This window comes from Eschrichtius robustus, chromosome 9, assembly GCF_028021215.1.
Source record: "Eschrichtius robustus isolate mEscRob2 chromosome 9, mEscRob2.pri, whole genome shotgun sequence".
Lineage (NCBI taxonomy): Eukaryota > Metazoa > Chordata > Mammalia > Artiodactyla > Eschrichtiidae > Eschrichtius > Eschrichtius robustus.
In genome coordinates this window covers 119,032,162-119,055,342 of record NC_090832.1, presented here as the reverse complement: position 1 = coordinate 119,055,342, position 23,181 = coordinate 119,032,162, and the positions used below count along the sequence as shown (strand labels likewise).

Below are 23,181 nucleotides of genomic sequence, written 5' to 3'. Positions count from 1 at the left end.
TATTAATTTCAATTACTGACACTTTCACTGAAGATCAGAAATTAGAGAATTTAGTGAGACAGCAGTAGTTGTATTAGCTATAAAGAGCGTACCATATTCCGTCAGGCCTAATACACTTCTTTTTCGCATTATGCAGCTAGAAGAATCACTTGACAATTGAAACGTTGAAAGAGGTGACTTACCCTCACCACCAAACCGCCTTTCCTTTCAGGTCTCATTCGTGCAGTACAGCGACGAGGTCAAGTCTGAGTTTAAGCTGAACACGTACAACGACAAGGCCCTGGCCCTCGGGGCCCTCCAGAATATCCGGTACAGAGGAGGAAACACGAGAACAGGTGCAGTTCATCAGCGTGTACACAGACCTTTACTCTCCAAAGCCTTTGGAGTGATAGGCAGAGTGTAACTCTAACATTCAATTGCTTATCAGTTGGGCGTGGCTAAGGGCACTTGGATAGTCTTCCCTGAGATGACACTAAAGTGTTCCATGCCACATTCTATAGGCAAAGCTCTCACGTTTATCAAGGAGAAGGTCTTGACCTGGGAGAGTGGTATGAGGAAGAATGTCCCCAAGGTGCTGGTTGTGGTCACAGACGGTCGGTCACAGGACGAGGTCAAGAAGGCGGCTTTCGTCATCCAGCAGTCAGGTAAGCACAAGCATACATTAAAAAAAATTTTTTATTAGGGTATAGTTGATTTACAATGTTGTGTTAGTTTCAGGTGTACAGCGAAGTGATTCAGTGATACATGTACATATATCCACTCTTTATTAGATTCTTTCCCCATATAGGCCATTACAGAGTATTGAGTAGAGTTCCCTGTGCTATACAGCAGGTTCTTATTCATTACCTGTTTTATATATAGTAGTGTGTATATGTCAATCCCAATCTCCCAGTTTGTCCCCCCCCTCCTTACCCCCTGGTAACCGTAAGTTTGTTTTCCACATGGCACAAGCATAAGTTTGATGCCTAGTGATTGCACTCATTATTTTCACAGTTTCAAACGTCCGGGAATGATTGCAAAAGACCAAAATTACTGATGTTACTTTAGTTTCTGTTTTACTCTGTATTCCGTACCCTTCTAATGTTAGTTTACATTTCATCATGGAATGGTTTGATAATTGCTCAGAAATGACATGGTGTGTTCTTTGTATACGACGTGCCTCAGGGTCTGTCCCGCATAGTGGCTGGAAGCCTACACAACAGCAGTAATGGGATGATCCTCGAGCAGGCTTCCTGCCGTAGCATAAATGAGTCTTGACGCTGGTTCAGTCCTATGCAAGGAGAGACATAGGTTTCGCACGTCCTGGCAGATGCAGACCCCAAACAGATTGCTGGAAGGTTCACTGCAAAGGAGCAGAGAGACCTCAGGGAGATATTGCTGGTGTAGATCTTGTCAATCAAACATGCTGAAAGCCTCCTTGTTACACTGCCCTTTGGATTAGTCATTCAGGATGATTAGAGATGACACTAAGTCTTTATAGTTGCATTAACACCCGCAATCCTTCAGGCAGCGTCCAACGTGGACATATTTTAGAGAGAATTCTATGCTATGCATGCTTTATTGTGGTGTAAATTGTAAAGTACTTCGTTACATGGAATTTGTCGTCTGCACATACATGGGTCTTTGGCTAAAAGTATGAGTCATGATTAGTGCTAAGTCATGCTGTCTTCTTACAACAGAGATTGTTCTATGCACTGATCTTTTTATCAGTTGTTGCCGTTATGTTATGCACTTTGAGCAGATTCCTGTATATTTTAGGCTCCTTTGTGATGTAACTTTGGGGTTATGAATGTTTGCTTCTCAAGTTACCTTATTTATATCTAATTATGTAACTAATTCTTTATATAGTCTATTTTTTCTACTGTTGAATTAAGCTTTTGGAGTGAAAACTTTGTTTATTTGTATTAGCCTAAATAAGTGAAAGTTTATTGCCAGTGGGAGTTGTAGATTCCATTTTGAAAGTGGTCAAAGTGCTGACTCTGAGCCTGAGTTTACTGAGTAAATCAGTTTCAGGAATTCGGAGTTTAAAATGAGCCCATTGTTGATTTCTGAGGCACATGAGCTTGAAATGTTAATGTTGCCTAAGACAGCTGCAGAATTAATGGGTATATTAAGACTGTGGATGTGTGGAAGGAAATGAGTACCACATTAAGTCATTCCGCTCTTAAAGTGTTCATCTTTTAATTGTTAAGACTTTAGGAAATCCAGTTAATTGAATTTTATAAGCCAGAAAATAGGAAGACCTGGAAAAAGTACCTATTCATTAAAGAGAGTTTATGTCAATTAAAAGAACTTGTTGCCTTAGCTGAGAAAATATGGCATCATTTCTGATAAGATTGTATTTTGAATTGTTTAAACCATAAAGGATGGAAAAAAGGATATGTAATTCTCTCTATAAACACTGCTCTGCAGGGTTCAGTGTCTTTGTAGTCGGCGTGGCTGACGTCGACTACAATGAACTTGCCAACATAGCCAGCAAACCAAGCGAACGGCACGTGTTCATTGTGGATGACTTTGAATCTTTTGAGAAGATAGAGGACAACCTCATCACATTTGTCTGTGAAACTGCCACTTCAAGTAAGTCATGGTCCACACGGATCCATAGTCTCAGTTGTTTTGAAAAAGTAACTACTGAGTAGACCAGGGGTCCCCAACCCCTGGGCCGCGGACCGGTCCTGGTCGGCAGCCTGTTAGGAACCGGACCGCACAGCAGGAGGTGGGCGGTGGAGTGAGTGAGCGAAGCTTCATCTGCCGCTCCCCATCGCCCGCATCACCGCCTGAACCGCCACCGCCCGCCGTCCGTGGAAAAACTGTCTTCCACGAAACCGATCCCTGGTACCAAAAAGGTTGGGGACCGCTGGAGTAGACCGTTCCCTATCCTATACGAGATCGTGTCTGTGCATAAATAGATCCTGGGAAACCACTTGAGAACCTGATGAATCACTGTTCTATTGAGATCACGCTAACTGTATGCTTGTCAGAGGTTCATTTTTAGCCTTGAAGATGCAATGTTCCTTGTATGGAAATAAAGTGTTTGAACAGATCCTTTTCCCACCATCCCAATGCCTGTGACATTTGAGAAGATTAATCTTCAACTTAGAAATGCATTTATAGAAGCATTTCCGTGAGATGAAAGTTTTCCCCTGTTAGTAATCAATTGGTATTTGTTCCGTCAACATCCGTGCTTCAAGAGAGCCACGAGAAAACTGACTTGTGTGAGTGTGCACTGTAGAAATACACTTGGTTCCCACTTGTTTCCTTGGGTGTAGATTTTTCATATTATACCGAGACCTCAAGCTCAACTCTTAAAACACAGTGAAGGACAAAAGGTTGATTATTTAAGTTGATTTGTTCTTCCTTTCCATCCATGAACTCTGATTCTTGGGGGGTCTTAGATTATGGAGACAGTTGCGTGGCTGGTCCAGACCCCTGATCCCAGGCAGGGCTATGCTTTTTAAGTGTTCTGTTTTCCCCTATTAGACATTATGTTGAGATCTCAGAACTCGGGTTAGAGGCGGCAGTAGTGAACAAACGTCAGTGGTTTACGGTAAAACTTACACGCTGAAGCTCAGAATGGAGTCGCACTAGTGCACGCGAGCAGGGAGCACCAGCTGCCCCTTCCATTTCACGAGGTCCTGGATGCAGCCCTCTGCTGCCCCAGCTCCAGGGCCCGGGGTGGGACCCCCTGCACTCCTGCCACCGTGAGGTTTGGTGGCCAGCGTGAGCCTCCGTGGCTTGGCAGAGAAGAGGACTGAGTGACGGCAAACTCCTCCTGCCCTTGCACAGATCTGAAGTTTCCTGGGAGAAAAGTTCTTTTTTCTTTTTTTTTTTTCAGATTTCTTTTTTTTTTTTTTCCACAACGTGCACACACACACACTGTATTTTATTTTTACAAGAGGTAAATAGACTGACACCAAGCATTTGTACATGGATGACCACAACAAAAGCAACAATGATTGCAATTACCAAACACGAAACACACTCATACTATGTCGTAATATTGACATTCGGTCCAGTAATCCTCCACTGTAACAGCTCCTTTACTTTGCGGTGAAAATTGATTGGTATATTTTTTGCCTCTGAGTCCTTGTGGGATTTTTTTTTTTTTTATTCAAACAGAAAGTCACAAAAATTATAATCATCCTCATCAGTAAAAGTTCTTTAATCTATTGAAAAATATCTAAAAATTTCCCCCCTTTAATTCAATCTTACCATTCTTTTTTTTTTTTTTTTTTTAATTTATTTCTGGCAACGTTGGGTCTTCGTTGCTGTGTGCGGGCTTTCTCTAGTTGTGGCGAGCCGGGGCCACTCCTCGTTGTGATGCGCGGCTTCTCATTGCGGTGGCTTCTCTTGTTGCGGAGCACGGGCCCTAGGGCGCATGGGCTTCGGTAGTTGTAGTACGCGAGCTCAGTAGTTGTGGCTCGCAGGCTCAGCAGTTGCGGCGTACGGGCCCAGTTGCTCCACGGCATGTGGGATCTTCCCGGACCAGGGCTCGAACCCGTGTCCCCCACATTGGCAGGCGGATTCTTAACCACTGTGCCACCAGGGAAGCCCCCGTCTTACCATTCTTAAGAACATTCTAAAATTCCAGCTGGACTGGAGAATGTCCAGAAAACATGGTCACACTGGTCAGTAGTATAATTTCACGTACACATGGAAAGTCTACACAAAATAACTTAGAAAAGGTTAGATTGATATGCTTTATAAATGAATGAGCAGTTCTGTTACTTGATGTATGTACGCAGGTGCTTTCTGTGCATGTATAATGTTTGTATACCTTGTTGGTGAATCGTACTTAAAGAACACTGTACTTTGCAGGTTGCCCTCTCATTTATTTGGATGGCTACACGTCACCAGGTAAGCGTTCATACTCGGCCTAATTTATTTCAGGATTTAAGCAATCAGATAATTAAAATGACCTCATTTCAATATTTGTTTTTTTCTGATGTAAAGGTTTTAAGATGCTTGAAGCCTACAACCTGACAGAAAAGAATTTTGCTTTTGTGCAAGGAGTCTCTTTGGAGTCAGGGTCTTTTCCCAGCTACTCATCTTACAGGCTTCAGAAGAACGCCTTTGTGCATCAGCCTACAGCGTGAGTGTGACAACAGGAGTTCTCTTTCTTACCACGGGCCAGATGCTTTTTTGAGGCTTGGAATCTTTGCTGATGTCTTAGAACCCTGGTATTTTAGAATTGTCGGAAGAGTCCTATGGATGACCTGGTTTAGTTTCCTTAAGTACAGTTGGGTTAACTGTGTTCCACTGGGTCACATGGGAGACTAGGACTCAAGCTTGCTACTCTGAGACCCAAGAATCTCATCCTGTGTCTGCCATATGATGGATTACTGATCCTTTTGAATTTAAGTCTAGGATTATAGTTATGCTTCTTAAGAGAGGTTGTTTAAACAGGGAGGCAACTTCTTCTTTTGAACATTTCTGCCTTGGTGCAGAGGGCCTGGATGGAATCAGTGCAGAATGAGAAGAGGCATTCTTCCTAGTGTTTCCGACTCCAGAGGATGAAAGACTGCAGTGGTCTTGCTTGTCCATGATCTGTGATCTGACAGGCAGCACTTAGTTTTTATTGGCTGGTGCTCTGGCAATCTGTTGGGTAGCTCTAGATGTTGTTATTTTACGGGATGAAAGTTTGTACCTGGGTCCAATAACCAAAATATGTACTTTTTATTTATTAGAATGAAAACACTTGAATGTTGAAAAATATGTGTTTGGCATCTTATGGAGGGAAAAGAACAAGAAGAAATAGAGTTTTCCGAAACTTAGGACAGGGTCAGACAATGATGCCTGAAATTTGAAATGCTCTGAGAAAGCTGACGGAAAATTCAGAGTAAAACCAAAGCTCGTTTCTTTTAAGGAAGCAGATGTTATTGTTGTAGTGTGACCACACTGTGAGTTCCTAACTCTTTTATGGCTAACCACACTGGTTCACAGTTTTAGGTTTACCAGTGAACCTAAGTACCCAGCATTTAACTCTGTCACCTCAAGATGTGATTCCTACATTTTAACTTATGACAGCCTGCTGTCCTCTTAAGATTCAGAACTTGTGGCTGAAAGAGGCATAAATGCAATTAAATAATTTTTTTCCTAATCACTCATTAACTAAAAAAGGGGAAAAATGGGCTAGGTGAGAAATGAATTAATATGGAGAAATTATTTTTAATGTGGAATATTATGAAGATGGTCAGTTTTTGGACATACAAAAGGCATCGTGTCAGCTTGCCCAGAACATATGCTTTAAGAAGTAGGGCATTACAGAGTACTGAGTAGAGTTCCCTGTGCTATACATATGGGAAAAGAATCTAAAAAAGAGTGGATGTGTATATGTATAACTGAGGCACTTTGCTGTACAGCAGAAAGTAGCACAACATTGTAAATCAACTATACTCCAATAAAAATTAAAAAAAAAAAACAGTAGGGCAGCGTTATATTCCAGAAGTACTAGCAGTGTGGTACTAGGACATGAAACCTCAAGAGACATTCTGTGCCCTCCGTCAAAATCCATGGAGGAGTTGCTTCTCTTCTGTTCAAGAGCTGATTTTTTTTTTTAACATCTTTATTGGAGTATAATTGCTTTACAATGGTGCGTTCGTTTCTGCTTTATAACGTAGTGAATCAGCTATACATATACATATATCCCCATATCTCCTCCCTCTTGCGTCTCGCTCCCACCCTCCCTATCCCACCCCTCTAGGTGGTCACAAAGCACCGAGCTGATCTCCCTGTGCTATGCGGCTGCTTCCCACTAGCTATCTATTTTACATTTGGTAGTATATGTAAGTCCATGCCACTCTTTCACTTCGTCCCAGCTTACCCTTCCCCCTCCCCGTGTCCTCAAGTCCATTCCAAGAGCTGATTATTAAGCCCCTTTTCCTACCTTCAGGAAGAACGTGCTATTAAATGGTCTCAGACAGAAAACCATTAATTCTGCTTCAGAGATTCCCCCAGAACAACGACTGACTCAACTCTAGAAGGGGGCCACATTTTACGTCTAACAGCCCTAGAGCCAAGAAACATTTCCTTTTAATTGAATCACACCCCTTTATCAGCACTAAATGTTTGCACATGTACGTGGCCGTAAAATCTATTATTGGTTTTGTTTCGGGGAACATGTGACCTTCTGGAGATTATTTGATTTACTTGATTTTAAGGGAGGACTTGGGAAGTGTAAAAACTATTAGATATAGGGAGGGAGCAATTAAAGCCTTAAGCCATCTTGCTTATGATCTCATACCCCTGATGTTGGAAATTGAATATATTTAGTAAGATTTACTCTCTTTAAATTACACCCCTAGATACAAGTTTTATCACCCTAAAATCACTATATAGTTTTATAATCATCTATGTGCTTAGAAAAAATGATTTATTAACAGTAGGATGAAAGACCATTTGGCAATTTCCCAGATTTTTGTGACTTTATCAGATTATAAATCATCTATTACTGCTTACATAATGGGTCTTTAGTGTTTGCTATTTTGAGGTCATTCTTAAATTTTTCCCCTTCTAATATGTAGCCAGATTATTATAAATGGCGTCTAATACTACTCATGATGAGACTCTAGCCCAAAGATTTAAAATATCCTCTATTTCTGATGAGAAATCCTTATTAATTAATTAATTTTGTTTCATCCAACAGAGATCTACATCCCAATGGCCTCCCGCCTTCATATACGATTATATTACTATTCAGACTTCTCCCAGAAACTCCCAATGACCCCTTTGCAATTTGGCAGATCACAGACAGAGACCACAAACCACAAGTTGGGGTGATTGCAGATCGTAAGGATTATAATTTATCTTATTTTAAGGCACATGCATGCATACTTTTGATTATGTTTTTCCTTTTTCTTTAAGAACCTTCTGGATATATATATATATATATATATATATATATATATATATATTTACTTGATTATGCTTTTATGTTTAAAGTTTAAAAAATATATCAGTAAATATTTGAATTACATTTTATCTTAACTGAAATTATTAATTTTTTTAGAGAATTCTCCAACAAGAATTATTTGTTAATACTTTCAATATAGAGTGTCCAGGCATTTGATTTAATAACAATTATGTGTTGATTACAGCTTCTAGCAAGACATTATCATTCTTTAACAAGGATACAAGGGGTGAGGTACAAACTGTTACGTTTGACACAGATGAAGTGAAGACATTATTCTATGGAAGTTTTCATAAGGTAAAAATGTAAGATTATAGAAAAATAAATATTGATAGAAAAAAGTTGTTTGTAGAAAAAAGTATATGACTTAAAATTTAAACTAATTTATTTTATTATTTATTAAAATGTCATGTTAAACTGGTGGAAACATAGCCATGTCTTTTAAAAACAATACCTTATTTCAAAGAATTTGATTAATTCAAAGAAGGAAATTTAAAACGATAATTCTACTAACCATGAGATAACTACTATGAGCCTTTCAATGTATTTTCAATGCTAATGTCTTTTCAGAATATGAGTCGTGTAGTATATACAATACTGTGTGCCCATTTTTCTACCTACCATTTTATTTTGAACCTTTATGTCATTTTGTTTCAAAAGCTTAATTTTTGTGGATTGTATTTAATTGATCAAATTATTTATCCTTTTATAGAGAATAGTAAGCTGCTTCTGCCTGCTTGTTTGTTGAAAAGTTACAAACATGCCAGTCCAAAAGTTATCATCAACTATCAAAATAATTAAGATAACTGTTTACTAAATTAACTTCTGCATGAACACATTTACAACTTCTCTAAAAAAATCTTATTAAAAGCTCTAAGATAAATTCTTAGGGGATTATCTATTCTTGATGATCTTAATTTTTTTTATCTCAACATCGAGGATAAATAGAAACTTGCTGTCAGGACAATTAACTTACAGATAAGAGTGCTGAAGTTGGCAGCATTAGAAATGAAAAGAACAGTTGAGGTTAGGAGTGGACTTTTTAATGGAATTTCTTCATCCACTGGATCAAGTTAACAGGAGGAAGACTACTTGTTGTGCAAGTGGTCTAAAATTTCCCCAGTATAGCGCTCAGAAAGTTAGTCCCCATACACAGAAGGCAAATATTTCTACTGATTCTATTCCTGAGAATCTTGGCTTCTTTCCAGAATGTTTTTCTTATTCATGAATCAGATTCTTGGTGAGGATGGCAAGGGACTCTCTTCATGGGGCTTGGAGAGGCCTCAGCGTGCACATTAGTGAAAAGCAAAAAACAATGATGGAAAGACAGAGATCTCTGAGAATAAAGGCATATTTGCTTAACAGTTTACAGACTGTCCTGGTAAAGTGCAGCAAAATAAATGCCTTATTGGGAAAGCAGATTCTAGACAAATATTACTGGCTTCAACTGCTCCTTGTCCGATAATAGATGTTGAATCTGGCAAAGTTCTTATGAACTTTTTTTTTGGCTCATTGATACACCTATTAAACTTACACTTGAGTAACTTGCCCAAAAAGACTATTTTATTTTTCTTCCATACCCACTGAAGATATTAGAAATTCAGCCCTCTATTAACCAACTGATAACCATTTAGGAACTATGATTAATAATATAACTATTAAAAAAAAATAATATAACTATTATCAATTTCCAACTTTCATTGAATGCTTCATTTTACTTGAGCAAAATAAGGCAGTATTTTGAAGAGGTCAAGAGGGACATTCATTAATTGTTGCAAATCAAGATAATTATTTTTTGACATTCCCTTCTTAATTTGCCTTTATAGAGAGAGGTATTTGTATTCTTAGGTTTTACATAATGCCTCTTCTTTCCTGTTCTCACAAGCATTCTTTTCTCCTCAAATTCTCTACCTTCTTTTTTCATAATGTCTTTCTTTGTTTTTAGTTCCTCCTCTACTTTTTCATTATGCTGTTTTCCCTCCTTCATTCCCCCACACCGTTCTTCTAACCTACTCTCATTTATCCTATCTATTCAAGTACCAAGTGCGATCACTACTGGCTACTTACATTCCACTGATCCAAGGATTCGAACACTCCTCTCTCATTTTCCATGTAATTCGGGCACTGAAGTTCTTCAGTCCTTGAGATAAGAACAAGTAGTTCTCTGATAGCAGCAAATTAGTGAGAATAACATACAGGGGGCTCTTGGGAGAGAGGGGATAGCTTAAGTAAGGAATGGCAGACAACTACTGCTTCAGGAGAATTCTCTTGAAGCGTTTTCTATGTCTCCATCCTGCTGTAACAGATGACATAGATTCAAGAGAGAGATTTCTAATGAGACAAAGAAGTGGAATAGATGACAAATAAGGTTTTAGGGAATGGGAGACCTTGGGAAGGGTGATGAGTTTACAAGGGTGCTCCTATTTCTTTCTACTGGTCTGTGACCAACAATCCTTCCCAGTTGGGAAAGAGTCCCTAAATACTTGGGACAATGGTCTCCAGATAAAAGCCGCTCTGAAATGTAATTATGCATGTGTTTAAAATGCAATGAAACACACTGAAGAGATTGTAGCAAAATATATTTTTAGCATGTGTTTCTTTCTGGTTAGCATTGATGACAAGTGTATTTGGAATAATGTTGTTTCAAAAATTGAAACTTTTGATTTTGAAATAATTTTTCTGGATACTATGATTTTTCAAATAGTTTGTGAATGTTTGCTTCTGAGATTGTTCATATAAGAGCCAACAAATAAGTTTTAGTTCTTATTAGATAATAAATATCTTGGGAATGTTTGTATGGTGTTCTTCTTGAATTCAGGATTAGATGATTGCCCTAGGGGTATTTAAAATTATTTTTAGTAAGCCATATATCACTTTTATATAAAAGCAATATATAATTCATACTTACCACTTACAGATGCACTAAATTAGTGTTTTGGTGGTGATTCTATGTGGAAAAAATATTTAGTGTTTAAAAAAATCTCTAGAGATTGTCCTTATGCTTATTTACTCAAAGCATTTAAGGGAATTTCTGTTCCTTAACTTGGAGCCAAACTTTTCAAAGTAATCGTCATGGGCTTACTTGAGTATTTGGGCTGTGATAAGTGGAAACTATGAGCATAACTATAAAGTCAAAGATTACCCGCAGCCATTCTTTACATGACTGAAATACAGATGTTTTCTTAATTATCTGTACTCGTAGATTTTTTAAGATTCTGAGTGTCTTCAATATCAGATAAAAAATAAATCAACAAGATTATTTTCTGATAAGGAAATTGAATCTTGAATCTATTGATTTCTAGAGCTGAATCTCTGTAAAAGACACGTGCTAGCTCTTTCCTATGTTCGGTATCTACATGGTGTGTAAGATCTTTTTGGCAGGGATTAGGGATAACGGATTAAAAATTGAATTTAGCAAAATCAGTGGAAGACATTCGAGGCTCCTTTGTCCTGAGTATAATAATATATTAATGATTTATTAACTTATATTTGAATAGTTCATTTTTTGTAATTTATTCTTAAATACTTACTATAAAGTATTGGCTCTGTTCCCTGTGTTGTACAATATATCCTTGTAGCTTATTTTATACATAATAGTTTATACCTCTTAGTCCCCTACCCCTATTTTGCTGCATCCCTCCCTGCCCCTCTGCTTCCCTCTCCCCACTGGTAACCACTAGTTCATTCTCTATATCTGTGAGTCTGCTTCTTTTCTGAATAGCTCTCTATAGTTTCCAGAAGCATCTCATCTACTACAATATCTCTGGCCATCTCAGGAAGAGTACAGAGTGGGGAAAATAAGAAATCATGCAAGTGTATAATAGCTGAAGGAAACTGGGACCCAGAAAGGTTAAGTGGTTCATTTAATTTGATGCTGTTAATAAATGACATTGACACTGCAACCTCGTGCTTGGATTTTTAGTTCAAGCCTCTTGACTTGGGACGAGAATAGCTTTAAGAACACATTTTCTTAAAACTGTGATCTGAAATTTGTAGAAGCCAGATTGTTCTGGGTAGAAATTTTGTAATGGAAACAAATGATCTTTTTAGGTTCATATCGTAGTGACCTCAAAAAGTGTTAAGATTTACATTGACTGCTATGAAATTATAGAGAAGGACATCAAGGAAGCTGGAAATATCACAACTGATGGTTATGAAATTCTTGGAAAACTACTTAAAGGGGAGCGGAAATCAGCCACAGTAAGTAACACATTTTTATTTTTCTTGGTATCTTGTATTAAGATTGAAATGACATTTAAAAAAGTAATCAGTGAGATTTTTTTCCTCAGTGAGTTTTAAATTGTTTTATTTCTTGGTTAGATTGAAACGCTGGAAAAGTTACACTGAGAAAATATGCTACTGACAAAACATGATAATGTGCTTTACTGCTAGGAACAAATTAAATTGTCAAGGCACCAGACAGCATCATGTAGTCGACTTGAAACTGAATCAAACTGGAGAGTACAACACAAATAGTTGCCAGGATCATCAGTGAAATCTAAACTAATTCATTTTTTGTTCCTCAAAGGTAGTGACCGTTAATAAAAATTTGTGCACTCAGGACACTACGCATTTGTGGACACTGGCTGTGACCGTTACAGACTTGCTCTCCCCTCACTGGGGGGTCACATCCGCTTCAGAAGGAAGATGAGTGTAGTCGGTCGGCCACCTCACTCACAAGTGTCACTGGCTCAAGTTGGAGGCGGGGGCTTGCCAACCCTTTTACAACGCTATTTAGTAGTAAAAGTTTAAACATACGGTTTTCACTGTACCAGGCTAATTAAGTTCATATTAGATGTCGACCAATAATAACATTGTTCTAAAAGCAAGACTAATATCCCTGGCTTCTGTTATTTTTAAAATTGCATTTACTGAATGTAGCTTTCTTCCACGGACAGGATTTTCTTCTTCTTGATTCAAGAGTGAAATTTTTATTCCACAATGTAGAACCGAAGAGTGCAAATTTAATATAATTGGGATTAAAATCATTTACTGAATGTTGGATTTGATATTTAAATAGAACAATTACACTAGGTTTATAAAAGAATGGCTGTAGCTAAACAATCTTTTCTATCAAAAGAGCTCTATTTCTATCTAAGAAAGATAGAAAATATATATTATATTGAAATAGTTAAGCTGAAGGTAATCATAAAATTATCAGTTAGCCCCTAGGTAAGAATTTATGAAAAGAAGGGCATCAATTTTAGAATAAATGAGGAATATTTTTTTTAATGTTACTTTTCTCCAAGGGTGGACTCTTAAAAGTTGATTTAAATGTGTGTAGTCTTCAAATTCTGAATTAAATACATTCTTTTTTTTTTAATTAATAGACTTTTACTTTTTTTTTTTTTAAGTATTTGTTTGTTTATTTATTTATTTATGGCTGTGTTGGGTCTTCGTTTCTGTGCGAGGGCTTTCTCTAGTTGCGGCAAGCGGGGGCCACTCTTCATCACGGCGCGCGGGCCTCTCACTGTTGCGGCCTCTCTTGTTGCGGACGGAGCACAGGCTCCAGACGCGCAGGCTCAGTAGTTGTGGCTCACGGGCCCAGCTGCTCCGCGGCACGTGGGACCTTCCCAGACCAGGGCTCGAGCCCGTGTCCCCTGCATTGGCAGGCAGACTCTCAACCACTGCGCCACCAGGGAAGCCCTAAATACATTCTTAATTTTTAAGTAAATAAAGAAATTAATGTTTTTTTAAAAAACCCAAAACTCAATCAAACATTTCATTTTAGCCAAGGAAGTGGATCAAAAGTGGGAAAATCACGTATGCATTTTGCTTTACTGTCGCTCTCTCTCAGGCATAGGTTTTTCTGTTCTTATGAAGTAAGGATCACATTGCTTTCATTGCCTGTTCCCTCAAGAGAGTCTCTGTGAGAAGTTGGCAGGGGTTAAAATGTGGAAATGTTAATATGAAATGTTTTCACGCATCTTTAGCTCATGTTGCTGTTGGTTGTTTGCAGTTCCAAATCCAGGATTTTGATATTGTCTGCAGTCCAGTGTGGACCAGTAGAGACAGATGCTGTGATATTCCTTCCAGGGTAAGTAAAACAGAATGGAATTCTGTGGCGGTGTTAATAGTCCCCGAGGAATAAGGGATGTGGGCGTGGATGGCTTGGGAGAGGAAGTAGCCCTCTGCGGCTGCATCTCCAGGATGGAACCAGGGACACGCAAGTTGTGTGTGCTCATCAGTGATCACAGCTCAGGCTGGGGACCTCTCCCTCGAAAGTCCAGAATGTAGAGAACCACATCTGGAAATTCTCCCTGCCAGCCAAGGTGGTTATGCATAGTCAGAAAAGTCCAGCTTAATCAGTGTGTTTGGTAAACCCACTTATTGCAGAGTCCTTCCTATTGCTTGTAAAATACCAGCATGTTACAGGATAAGCCATCACCTCTCTGGATATCTAAGTAGAAATAACCATATTTCTTTTCGAGATGATGGCTTTCACCCACAGTATCTGTGTAGGTTGTAATAATTACAAAGGTGAATGCTGATGATGGATTTGAAGCTTTAGGCGAACAGTGAGCTACACGTACCCACAGGATGTGTGCATTATTTATTCAACAGATACTTACTGAGCACCTGTTGTAAGCCAGGCGCTATCCTATGTGCCGGGGTTACAGCAGTGAGAGGGAATATTCTAGTGAAAGGCAGGGGGAGAGGAGGAATGAGCAAGTAGGTATACACTACGTTACAGAGTGAAAAGTCCTTGCCTGAAAACACACCAGGGTACAGGGGGAGAGAGCCAGGTGAGTGCCCTCAGCCGTCAGTGATAAGGGGAGATTTAAGCAGAGACCTGAGTGAAGTGAGAGGACAAACAATGTGGATAACGGAGAGAGAGCCTTCCAGCCAGAGGGGACTGTAAGTGCAAAGGCCCTGAGGCAGCAAGGTGCCCTAAACATCTGAGAAGTGTGAAGTGGATGGGGGGGTGGTGCTGGGGCAGAGTGAAGGGCAGTGGGAGGGGCGTGGCAGCACATGTAAGCCCCTGTAGGCCTGGAAAGGATTTCAGATTTTGTTCTGAAGGGAATGGGCCTCCATATCTGAGATACTCAGCCTTTCTCTAACACCAGACTAGAGAAAATTGGATTAAATTACCAATGGTCTTGATGATAGTTTTGTAAACCTATTTTTGTTGTGTGAGGTTTCCTAAAGCAAAACATAAAATAAAGACATTAAGGAGCAAAGCAAGATTCAACATAAGACTGTTTGTAATCATAGCTAAAAATTATTTCTTCAAGTTGGGAAATAGATTCCCTGTTTATGTAAGATAAGTGGGCGTGGGGGATGGGAAGCTGTTTTTACCATCAATTCATAGATAAATATTCTTTTCAAAATTTCAGAGAGATGAAGCCAAATGCCCCAGTCTTCCAAATGCTTGCACATGTACGCAGGACAGCATTGGACCTCCAGGACCACCAGGCCCTGCGGTAAGGAAACAAATAGTTCCTCTAGTTTTTCCTGTTAAATCTTGGGCATGATCACCCTTTGGCCGGTATGTCATGCATAAGAAGCTTCCAGCCACTGGTGTGTTCTAGGACAGAACAAGCTGCATTGCACACCATTTTTGTAGCATGTTTTGAGATCTGAAATGGAGTAAATCAAGAAGAAAATTTGAACACATTTGAACACATTTCTCTAGCCACACAAGAACGAATGCTATCGGCTAGCATTCAAAAGCTTTTCTCTTAAAGATATGAATTTGGGTTTCTCTCTGTAATCACCTGATTTTGAAAATTCCTTCATTTCCTGACGCTTCTCGTACGTATGTTATGGAGCCATGGTTGAGAGGCTGGCCCAACAACAACTTGTTTAGAACCTAGGATATGTGTTATGTTATTAGCAAACATATCATAGAATAACATAGAGGATAATTTACATATGTGATGATATCATAAACTCTGGGTGAAAGTGTGGGTGTTAGGAATAACTTGAGTGAGAAGACTGACCAGGTCTATTCATGGGTGGAGGGGAGACCAAGAAAATGCAATGCAAAACACTGAAGAGTACACTGATATGTCTCATTAATCAATGTGGACTCCCCGATTTAGTCAGTCTAACATCTGACCTGGGCTGGTTTTTCAGAAGGTAAGTGATTACCTTTAAGCTCTATTGAACTCTTTTAAGAAAATGGTTAATTAACATACGAACAGTTCAGAGAGCCTCAGAACACCAGATTTTACTATACATGGGTCATAGCAAATAATGTAAATTGATTTTAAGTTAATTACAAACCAGCTCCTTGTATACGGAATCAAAATGTCTCTGGAATTACCAGTGGTCCTGATGATGGTTTTGTAAACATAGTTTTGTGATGTGAGTTTTCCTAAAGCAAAACATAAAATAAAGATACCAAAGAGCAAAGCAAGATTCAACATAAGACTATTTGCAATTAACAGTGACTTACCTGATTTATATTTGTAATCATAAAATTGTATGCTGGATGTGACTCGGATGTTCTTGAGAAGTAGGGAATTTTTCTCCTCTAATTGTATAACATTGTTGGCTATCACTATCATGTTTATTTTGTCTTTGTTCAGTGGTCTCTGAATTCCTGTTACTAAACTACACGTTCTGAGATTTTGAGAGATTCTTCTTTTTGCATATTATTTTCCCTGAAGAATGCATTCATATGATTCCAAAACAGATTTTTCTCCTTAAAAATACTTAACTATAGTATTTAAGTAATGCTTGTTTTTTTCCCAGTAAACCTCAAATTTTCAAATAAACTTCAAAATTTGCTAACAATTAAGAAACGTTCAGAACGTAAAAATGAGAGCCTTAGAATGTACAAAGTTTTGAAATTCTCTTTCCCCACACGTTTGTAGGATATAAAGTATTTACTTCCATATTTCATAAATAACTGTATTGTCTGGAGAATGCACTGCTTCTCGAAGCAATTTTTATATATCAACTTCTTCCTACTTTCCTGTGTTCACTCTAAAATGTGCTCTTACTGTGTATTTTAGGGAGGACCTGGTGCTAAAGGTCCCAGAGGTGAAAGAGGTATCAGTGGGGCAATTGTAAGTAAATTTTAGAGTGCATTTTTATTTTCACCTGTATGTTAAAGTCTGGTTATTCAAATTTCCACTAATGGGGTATGTGACCTTGAGCAAGTTGCTTCAAGTTTAGTGTGCCTTAGGCAATATAATTATCTCTGTCTTGTCTCTGGGTGTCAAAATGATGGATTAGGCTAGCCAGATAAAGAATGTACCGGGCATCTCACTGATGTAGGGAATCGCACATGGGAAATCCGCAGAAGCACCTGAGGGCTCTGCTGTCACATGGGGAAGCAGAGGGGGCGACCTGGCCATCAGTTGGAAGACCCCCACAGGGAGCAGAGTCCTGCTGGGACGGTTCACCTGTCTCAGAGAAATAGCTGAGCAGCCACATGTGTGTTCATGGCAGGTCACCAGCCCCTTCTACCGGTTCCATACTGGTCTCCATAAGACAACTGAAGCTTCTTAGGGGAATATATTATGAAGATGATGTGTAGTTTTTGTCATGCTATCACTAATGATAAGCTAACCCAGTTAGGAAAGTGAGGCTGGGGTGCTGACCCAGGTCTGTCTGACTCCAAGTTTGTGCCTTTTCTACCTAGACACACTGCAAAGAAGGTCCAGCATAGAGTGAACCTATCTGCTCTTTCCTCGCTTGATTTATACATACGTTAGTCCCGGAAATAAGCCCAAGTCTAAGAGAAATCAGGACGAGCTGAAAATAAATCAAATCCAGTGAATTTTGAGCTTTGATCTCTGAATGAATCTAGGACTATAAATATATGAATATATTATATTCAATGTATTTTACTTCTTTTAGAAACCTACTTTTAATAGGAATTTTGGAAATATAAGTGCTCCTGTGAATTTACTGTACCTTCCAGTTGTTCTTTTAATGAGTAGCAAAGGGAAGAAAGGAATGGCATTAAATGTTTTTATAGATGGATAGATTTGTAAAATGTTTGCAAAGATTATACGATTGGTGTCTTAGAGTTATGCAGACAGGCACTGGAAGGGCATTCCATGACTCTGTGCCTGTTTCTCTCCTGTGTATTTAGGGTCCCCCTGGTGCTCGTGGAGATACAGGTCCTCCCGGTCCCCAGGGTCCTCCAGGCCCCCAGGGACCCAACGGCCTCTCTATTCCAGGAGAACAAGTAAGCACAAAGGCTTTCTGTATGAAATGAGGATGGTGGATTAACGTTGAGTTTAATGGGAACATTTTTTTATTCTATTTTGCCAAACTCAAATGTTTTCTCAGAGAACTCAACAGATTTTAGTCACTGAGGTGACTTCCTATGACTGTAATTTCAGATATGTAAGTAGTGTATGTAATAATATGTAACTGTGTAGGAAAACTTGTTGCTAATTATTTGACCTTTAAAAAATTTTTTTACTAAGTAATGCAAATATCCTTCAACATCCTGAAAGCTTTGATACTGCTTTGAGTCTGTGGCAGCCCCGGGGGTCCTTTTCTAATGTTTATGACTTCAAGGCAAGCTTGCATTATTTATCTACGTCATTACTTCTATAAAAATTTTTAATAAAATGTTTACCTTTTGTTCCAAATGCTAATCTGAACTCATAAAGAGGTGTTTTATCTTTAAAGGCTCATATTTTATTTAACTACTTTTTTCTATACTTTAAAACATACAGTAAATGAATAAGAATACAGATAATTTCATAGTTTTAAGTTTACTTCTAAACTCCTTTTTAAAGACGCCATAATAGAAGACGCATACATTTTTTTGGCATTTAGAGAAAAAACAATCTGTATCAGATATCACTAGAAATGAAACATTTGAAGGACTAAGACTTTTTCACTCAAAAGGGTTGAATGCATCTACTTTTAGCTTCTTATGTCCAAAAGGGAGTTTTAGGGGCTTTTACCTTTTCTTATTATTACTACTAAATGAAGTGTATCAGCTTTAATTAATTCAGATTTGCCTGTGTAACAAGCGTCTTCTAGCATGTAGTTACAAAGACCAAAATTATGTTACAATGTTTCATTGAATATCAAAATTAGCACCAAATGAAATATATTAAATAAAAAACAGTTTTCCCTTCAACTTTTATTTCTATGAAAATCCCTATGTTAAATTAGGTTCTTTCAAAGGAGACATATTATCCCATGATTATATACAATTATCCCATAACATGGTAAGTGGAAATTATAACAGCATTTGTAGTTTAAAAAGTGAACATCAGTCCCCCAAATAATTTATTCACCTCCCTTCACAAATATGCTTCATTGGATTTATGAAGTGACAAGAGATTTCAGGAATGGCTCACGTCTTTCCTTTTCACTTAATTTCTGTAAAACACCTGAGACCTGTTTTCCCGCTGCTTGCTCCAGGGTCGCCAGGGCGTGAAGGGAGATGCTGGAGAGCCGGGACTTCCAGGCCGGACGGTGAGTTCTTCTTCACGCTGCCTTTTCTTTTCTTGTCGAGTGTTATTTGCAAAGTTGCCCTTGTAGTGCCTCAAAAGGTGAACCAAGGTTAAGCAGCAAAGCAGGAGCCTGGCCATGCGCTGCACATCATTTCCATTCCGTTGCCTGGTCTTAGTCTTCAAGCTTGCACTGTTCAGTCAGGTCTGGGCTTGTTGACTGAGCGAGCATCTTGCTCTTGGGCTGGCACTGGGCTTGGTTCTGAGTTTCTGTTTCCTTTCAGAGCCCCCTGCATTTTTTTTTTTCCAAACATCTTAGAGAATAACACAAATTCCTTTTCTCACACAAGAAGTTAATTACAGTGTTTCACTTGTTTGTTTCCTTTTGTGTAGGGAACCCCAGGATTACCTGGCCCACCAGGACCAATGGGCCCTCCGGGAGACAGAGTAAGTTTTCTTGGGCAGGCTGTAATGATGTTGGAAATGATATCACATTGTTGCCTATTAATTAAGAACCCCCCCCATAATTCAATTTGCATGGCTGGAAATGCAGAGTTCACATATCTCATGGGAGGCAGAAAAGCTAATATCAGTGGACCAAACGATACCAGGTCCATCTCGAGGTCTATGGAACAAAATGGTGGGACTTCAAATGAGTTGTCAGAATTTTAATTTTGGAAACATTTTTTATTTTATCATATTTGGAGAAACAAGTCCCTAAAAGGAATTTTGGTTCATTGGAAAGAGATTCAAGAATCCTAGCAAATTGCTTTGAACCCTAAAATTAAAATCTTTGAAAAAAAAAAAAAAATCTTTGTTATGAGGCATCTTTTACGTAACTCTAAGAATAGTCTTGATTTCCGTGGCACTTTCTATGCAGTCAGGGACATCTTTTCTACACCTTTAGAACTCAGATACCCCCTGTAGGCCTCTGTGATGGAAAGCCGACTGGAACTTAGTAGGGATTTTGCTCATTTGTGGCAGATTTCAGGTTTGCTCTTGACTTATGATGAAATCAGTGCAGGAGACCCAGTTTTTTCTGGGACAAGTAAATGAGAAGCACAGTGAACATGGCTTCTGTGCTGTAATCCAATGTTACAGAAACATTTGGTTTCATAGGAGACGACGAATGCTTTAATAAAATATTTTAGAGTTGCTCAGAACCAAGGCACTAATGACTTTTCAGCATCTTCTGGTTCAGACCACAGTCTGAGAGTTTTCTGTATTCTGACTAATCAAGTTAAAACACAGGACCAGCATCAGGATCTGAGAGGGCCAGGGCTGTAATAGCTGCCACTAAAGGCATTGCTTTGTTACTCTTAACACCTCCGAGACATCATGGGGCAGGAGAGTTGGGCCAGTCAGATGGAGCAAAGATTTGCCCAGACAATACCAAATTTGGCTGATTTGCCAGTGAAAGTTATTTGCTCCAATGCCTACTCTTGAGTTTATGAGAGAGTGAGGTCAAAGAGAAAACTGTATTCTCTGGGAGTCTGGGACCCAGTGGTACTTCTATATACATATTCTTCTGACTCTTTTGAGACTGGCACTTTAGTTTTTTGGAATTCTTATTTCACAATAAAGGACAATAGTGAGATCGCAAAGGTGACAAGTCAGTCTATTCAGTTAGTCAACAAAACCCAAAATACCGCAATCAGGAAGTAATGATGCATACTGAATATAGTTCAATATCCTGTGACAAACCATAATGGGAAAGAATATGAAAAAGAATATATATATATGTGTATGTGTGTATGTATGTATAAGTGAGTCACTTTGCTATACAGCAGAAATTAAACACCATGTTGTAAATCAACAATAGTTCAATAAAAAGAAGTAATGATGGGCCGCCTCTCTTGCTGCCGCCACTACTGAAGCCCTGTTGGGCCCATCACACTGATGCAGCGCGGGCTTTGTGCAGACCCGCTGGGTGGCCAGTGCCGTCCCATCAAGATGCTCCTCTGGAACTGGCAGTCAGGCAACCACTGCTGCCACCGCTGTGTCCCTGGAAAGTGAGGGAGTGGGAAGGACTGCGTTCGTCTAGTTCTAACCTGTGACTCCAGTCCTGGTGAGGCCACCCAGGACTCTCGTGTTGAGGGTGAGGAAAGTCTTCAGGAAATCACTTGCCTTTTTCCATCACAGTCTCGTACACCGACCTCCCACTTAGTTTCCTACTGCTAATGCTGAGGGTAGAAGGCACAGCTGAGGGAACATAAACAGTTTTGGAAAGTTAGACTTTGGGTGCAGGCATCTCCACTGAAACATGAAAGAAAGGAAGAAAGTTGAACCCTGTGGTAGAAGAGAAGAGAAGAAAGCTCAGGAGAGCAAGCCCGAGGACCATGGTGAGGAAGACAGGTTGCCGAGGTGGAGCTGGTAGGAGCAGGAGGCCTGGGTTGCCTTCAGCACAGATGATTTTCAAATGAGGCACAGCTTTGGGGACTGTCAGAAAGTAGCAAGAGAACCACAGGTGCAGGCGTGGCATGCAGTGTATCTGTGAAAGCAGCCATAGGTCCTCTCAGCCACCCTCCCGCGGAGGGAAGCAGCAATAACTGCTACAGTTTTGAAAATGGAGAATAAAAAAAAATTAGTACAAAGTTCTACAGATGGCTCAGTGGTAGCCCTCCTGAGGCCATCAGAATAAAATCCGCTTCACCCCAACTTAGATATGTATTTCTTCTAAAAGAAGATGGTTGGTTATACCAAAGTGTCCATCCATGGATGAATGGATTAAACAGTGTGATATATATATCATGTATATAATGGAATATTACTCTGTCTTAAAGAAGAGGGAAATCCTGTCATTTGCAACAACATGGATGAACCTTGAACTTGGAGGACATGCCAGCTGAAATAAGCCAAGCACAGAAAGATAAATACTGCATGATCTCACTTAATGTATGGAATCCTTAAAAAGTTGAGCTCATGGAAACAGAGTACAGTGGTGGTTGCCAGGGGCAGGGGAAGAGGGAGAAATGGGGAGATATTAGACAAAGGATACAAAGTTTCATGGAGATTGACATATATACACTACTGATACTATGTGTAAAATAGATAACTAATGAGAACCTACTGTATAGCACAGGGAACTCTACTCAGTGCTCTGTGGTGACCTAAATGGGAAGGAAATCCAAAAAAGAGAGGATATATGTATGCGTATAGCGGATACACTTTGCTGTACAGTAGAAACTAACACAACATTGTAAAGCAACTACACCCCAATAAAAATTTTTTTAAAAAGGATACAGGGGCTTCCCTGGTGGCGCAGTGGTTAGGAATCCGCCTGCCAACGCAGGGGACACGGGTTCGAGCCCTGGTCTGGGAAGATCCCACATGCCATGGAACAACTAAGTCCGTGTGCCACAACTACTGAGCCTGTGCTCTAGAGCCCGTGCTCCACAACAAGGGAGGCCACCGCAATGAGAGGCCAGTGCACTGCAGCAAAAAGTAGCCCCCGCTCACCTCAACTAGAGAAAAGCCCGGGTGCAGCAACAGAGACCCAGTGCAGCCAAAAATAAAAAATAAATAAATAACAAAACAAAAAAACCCAGAGCCTTTAAAAAAAAAAAAAGGATACAAAGTTTCAGTTATGCAAGATAAGTTCTGGAGATCTAATGTACAGTGTGATGACTATAGTTAATACCATATTGTGTATTTGAAATTTGCCAATAGAGTACATCTTAAATATTCTCCTACATAAGAAAATGATAACTGTGTGAGGTGATGCATGTGTTAATTATCTTGATTGCGGTAATCATTTCACAACGTATACATACATCAAAACACCACATGTACGCCATAAATACATACAATTTTTATTTGTCAATTATACCCCAATAAAGCTAGGAAAAAAAGAGAAAATGGTTGATCAGGAAGTTCTTAGGATGACTGAAGGAGGAT

At 39.2% G+C, this 23,181-nt stretch overlaps 1 protein-coding gene across 4 annotated transcripts in view; it reads left to right on the top strand.

Annotated features, from left to right (window-relative positions):
- Nucleotides 1-23,181, top strand: part of COL12A1 (collagen type XII alpha 1 chain) — a 116,247-nt gene that overhangs the window by 80,983 nt on the left and 12,083 nt on the right. For all 4 annotated transcript variants that reach the window (XM_068551626.1, XM_068551625.1, XM_068551628.1 and 1 more), the window contains 14 exons: nt 212-335; nt 501-644; nt 2,413-2,577; nt 4,819-4,857; nt 4,954-5,092; nt 7,646-7,788; nt 8,097-8,206; nt 11,960-12,109; nt 13,869-13,946; nt 15,247-15,333; nt 16,873-16,926; nt 17,961-18,056; nt 19,256-19,309; nt 19,678-19,731. In XM_068551626.1, coding sequence (XP_068407727.1) covers nt 212-335; nt 501-644; nt 2,413-2,577; nt 4,819-4,857; nt 4,954-5,092; nt 7,646-7,788; nt 8,097-8,206; nt 11,960-12,109; nt 13,869-13,946; nt 15,247-15,333; nt 16,873-16,926; nt 17,961-18,056; nt 19,256-19,309; nt 19,678-19,731 — 1,437 coding nt within the window. The remainder of the gene's footprint in view (nt 1-211; nt 336-500; nt 645-2,412; nt 2,578-4,818; nt 4,858-4,953; nt 5,093-7,645; nt 7,789-8,096; nt 8,207-11,959; nt 12,110-13,868; nt 13,947-15,246; nt 15,334-16,872; nt 16,927-17,960; nt 18,057-19,255; nt 19,310-19,677; nt 19,732-23,181) is intronic.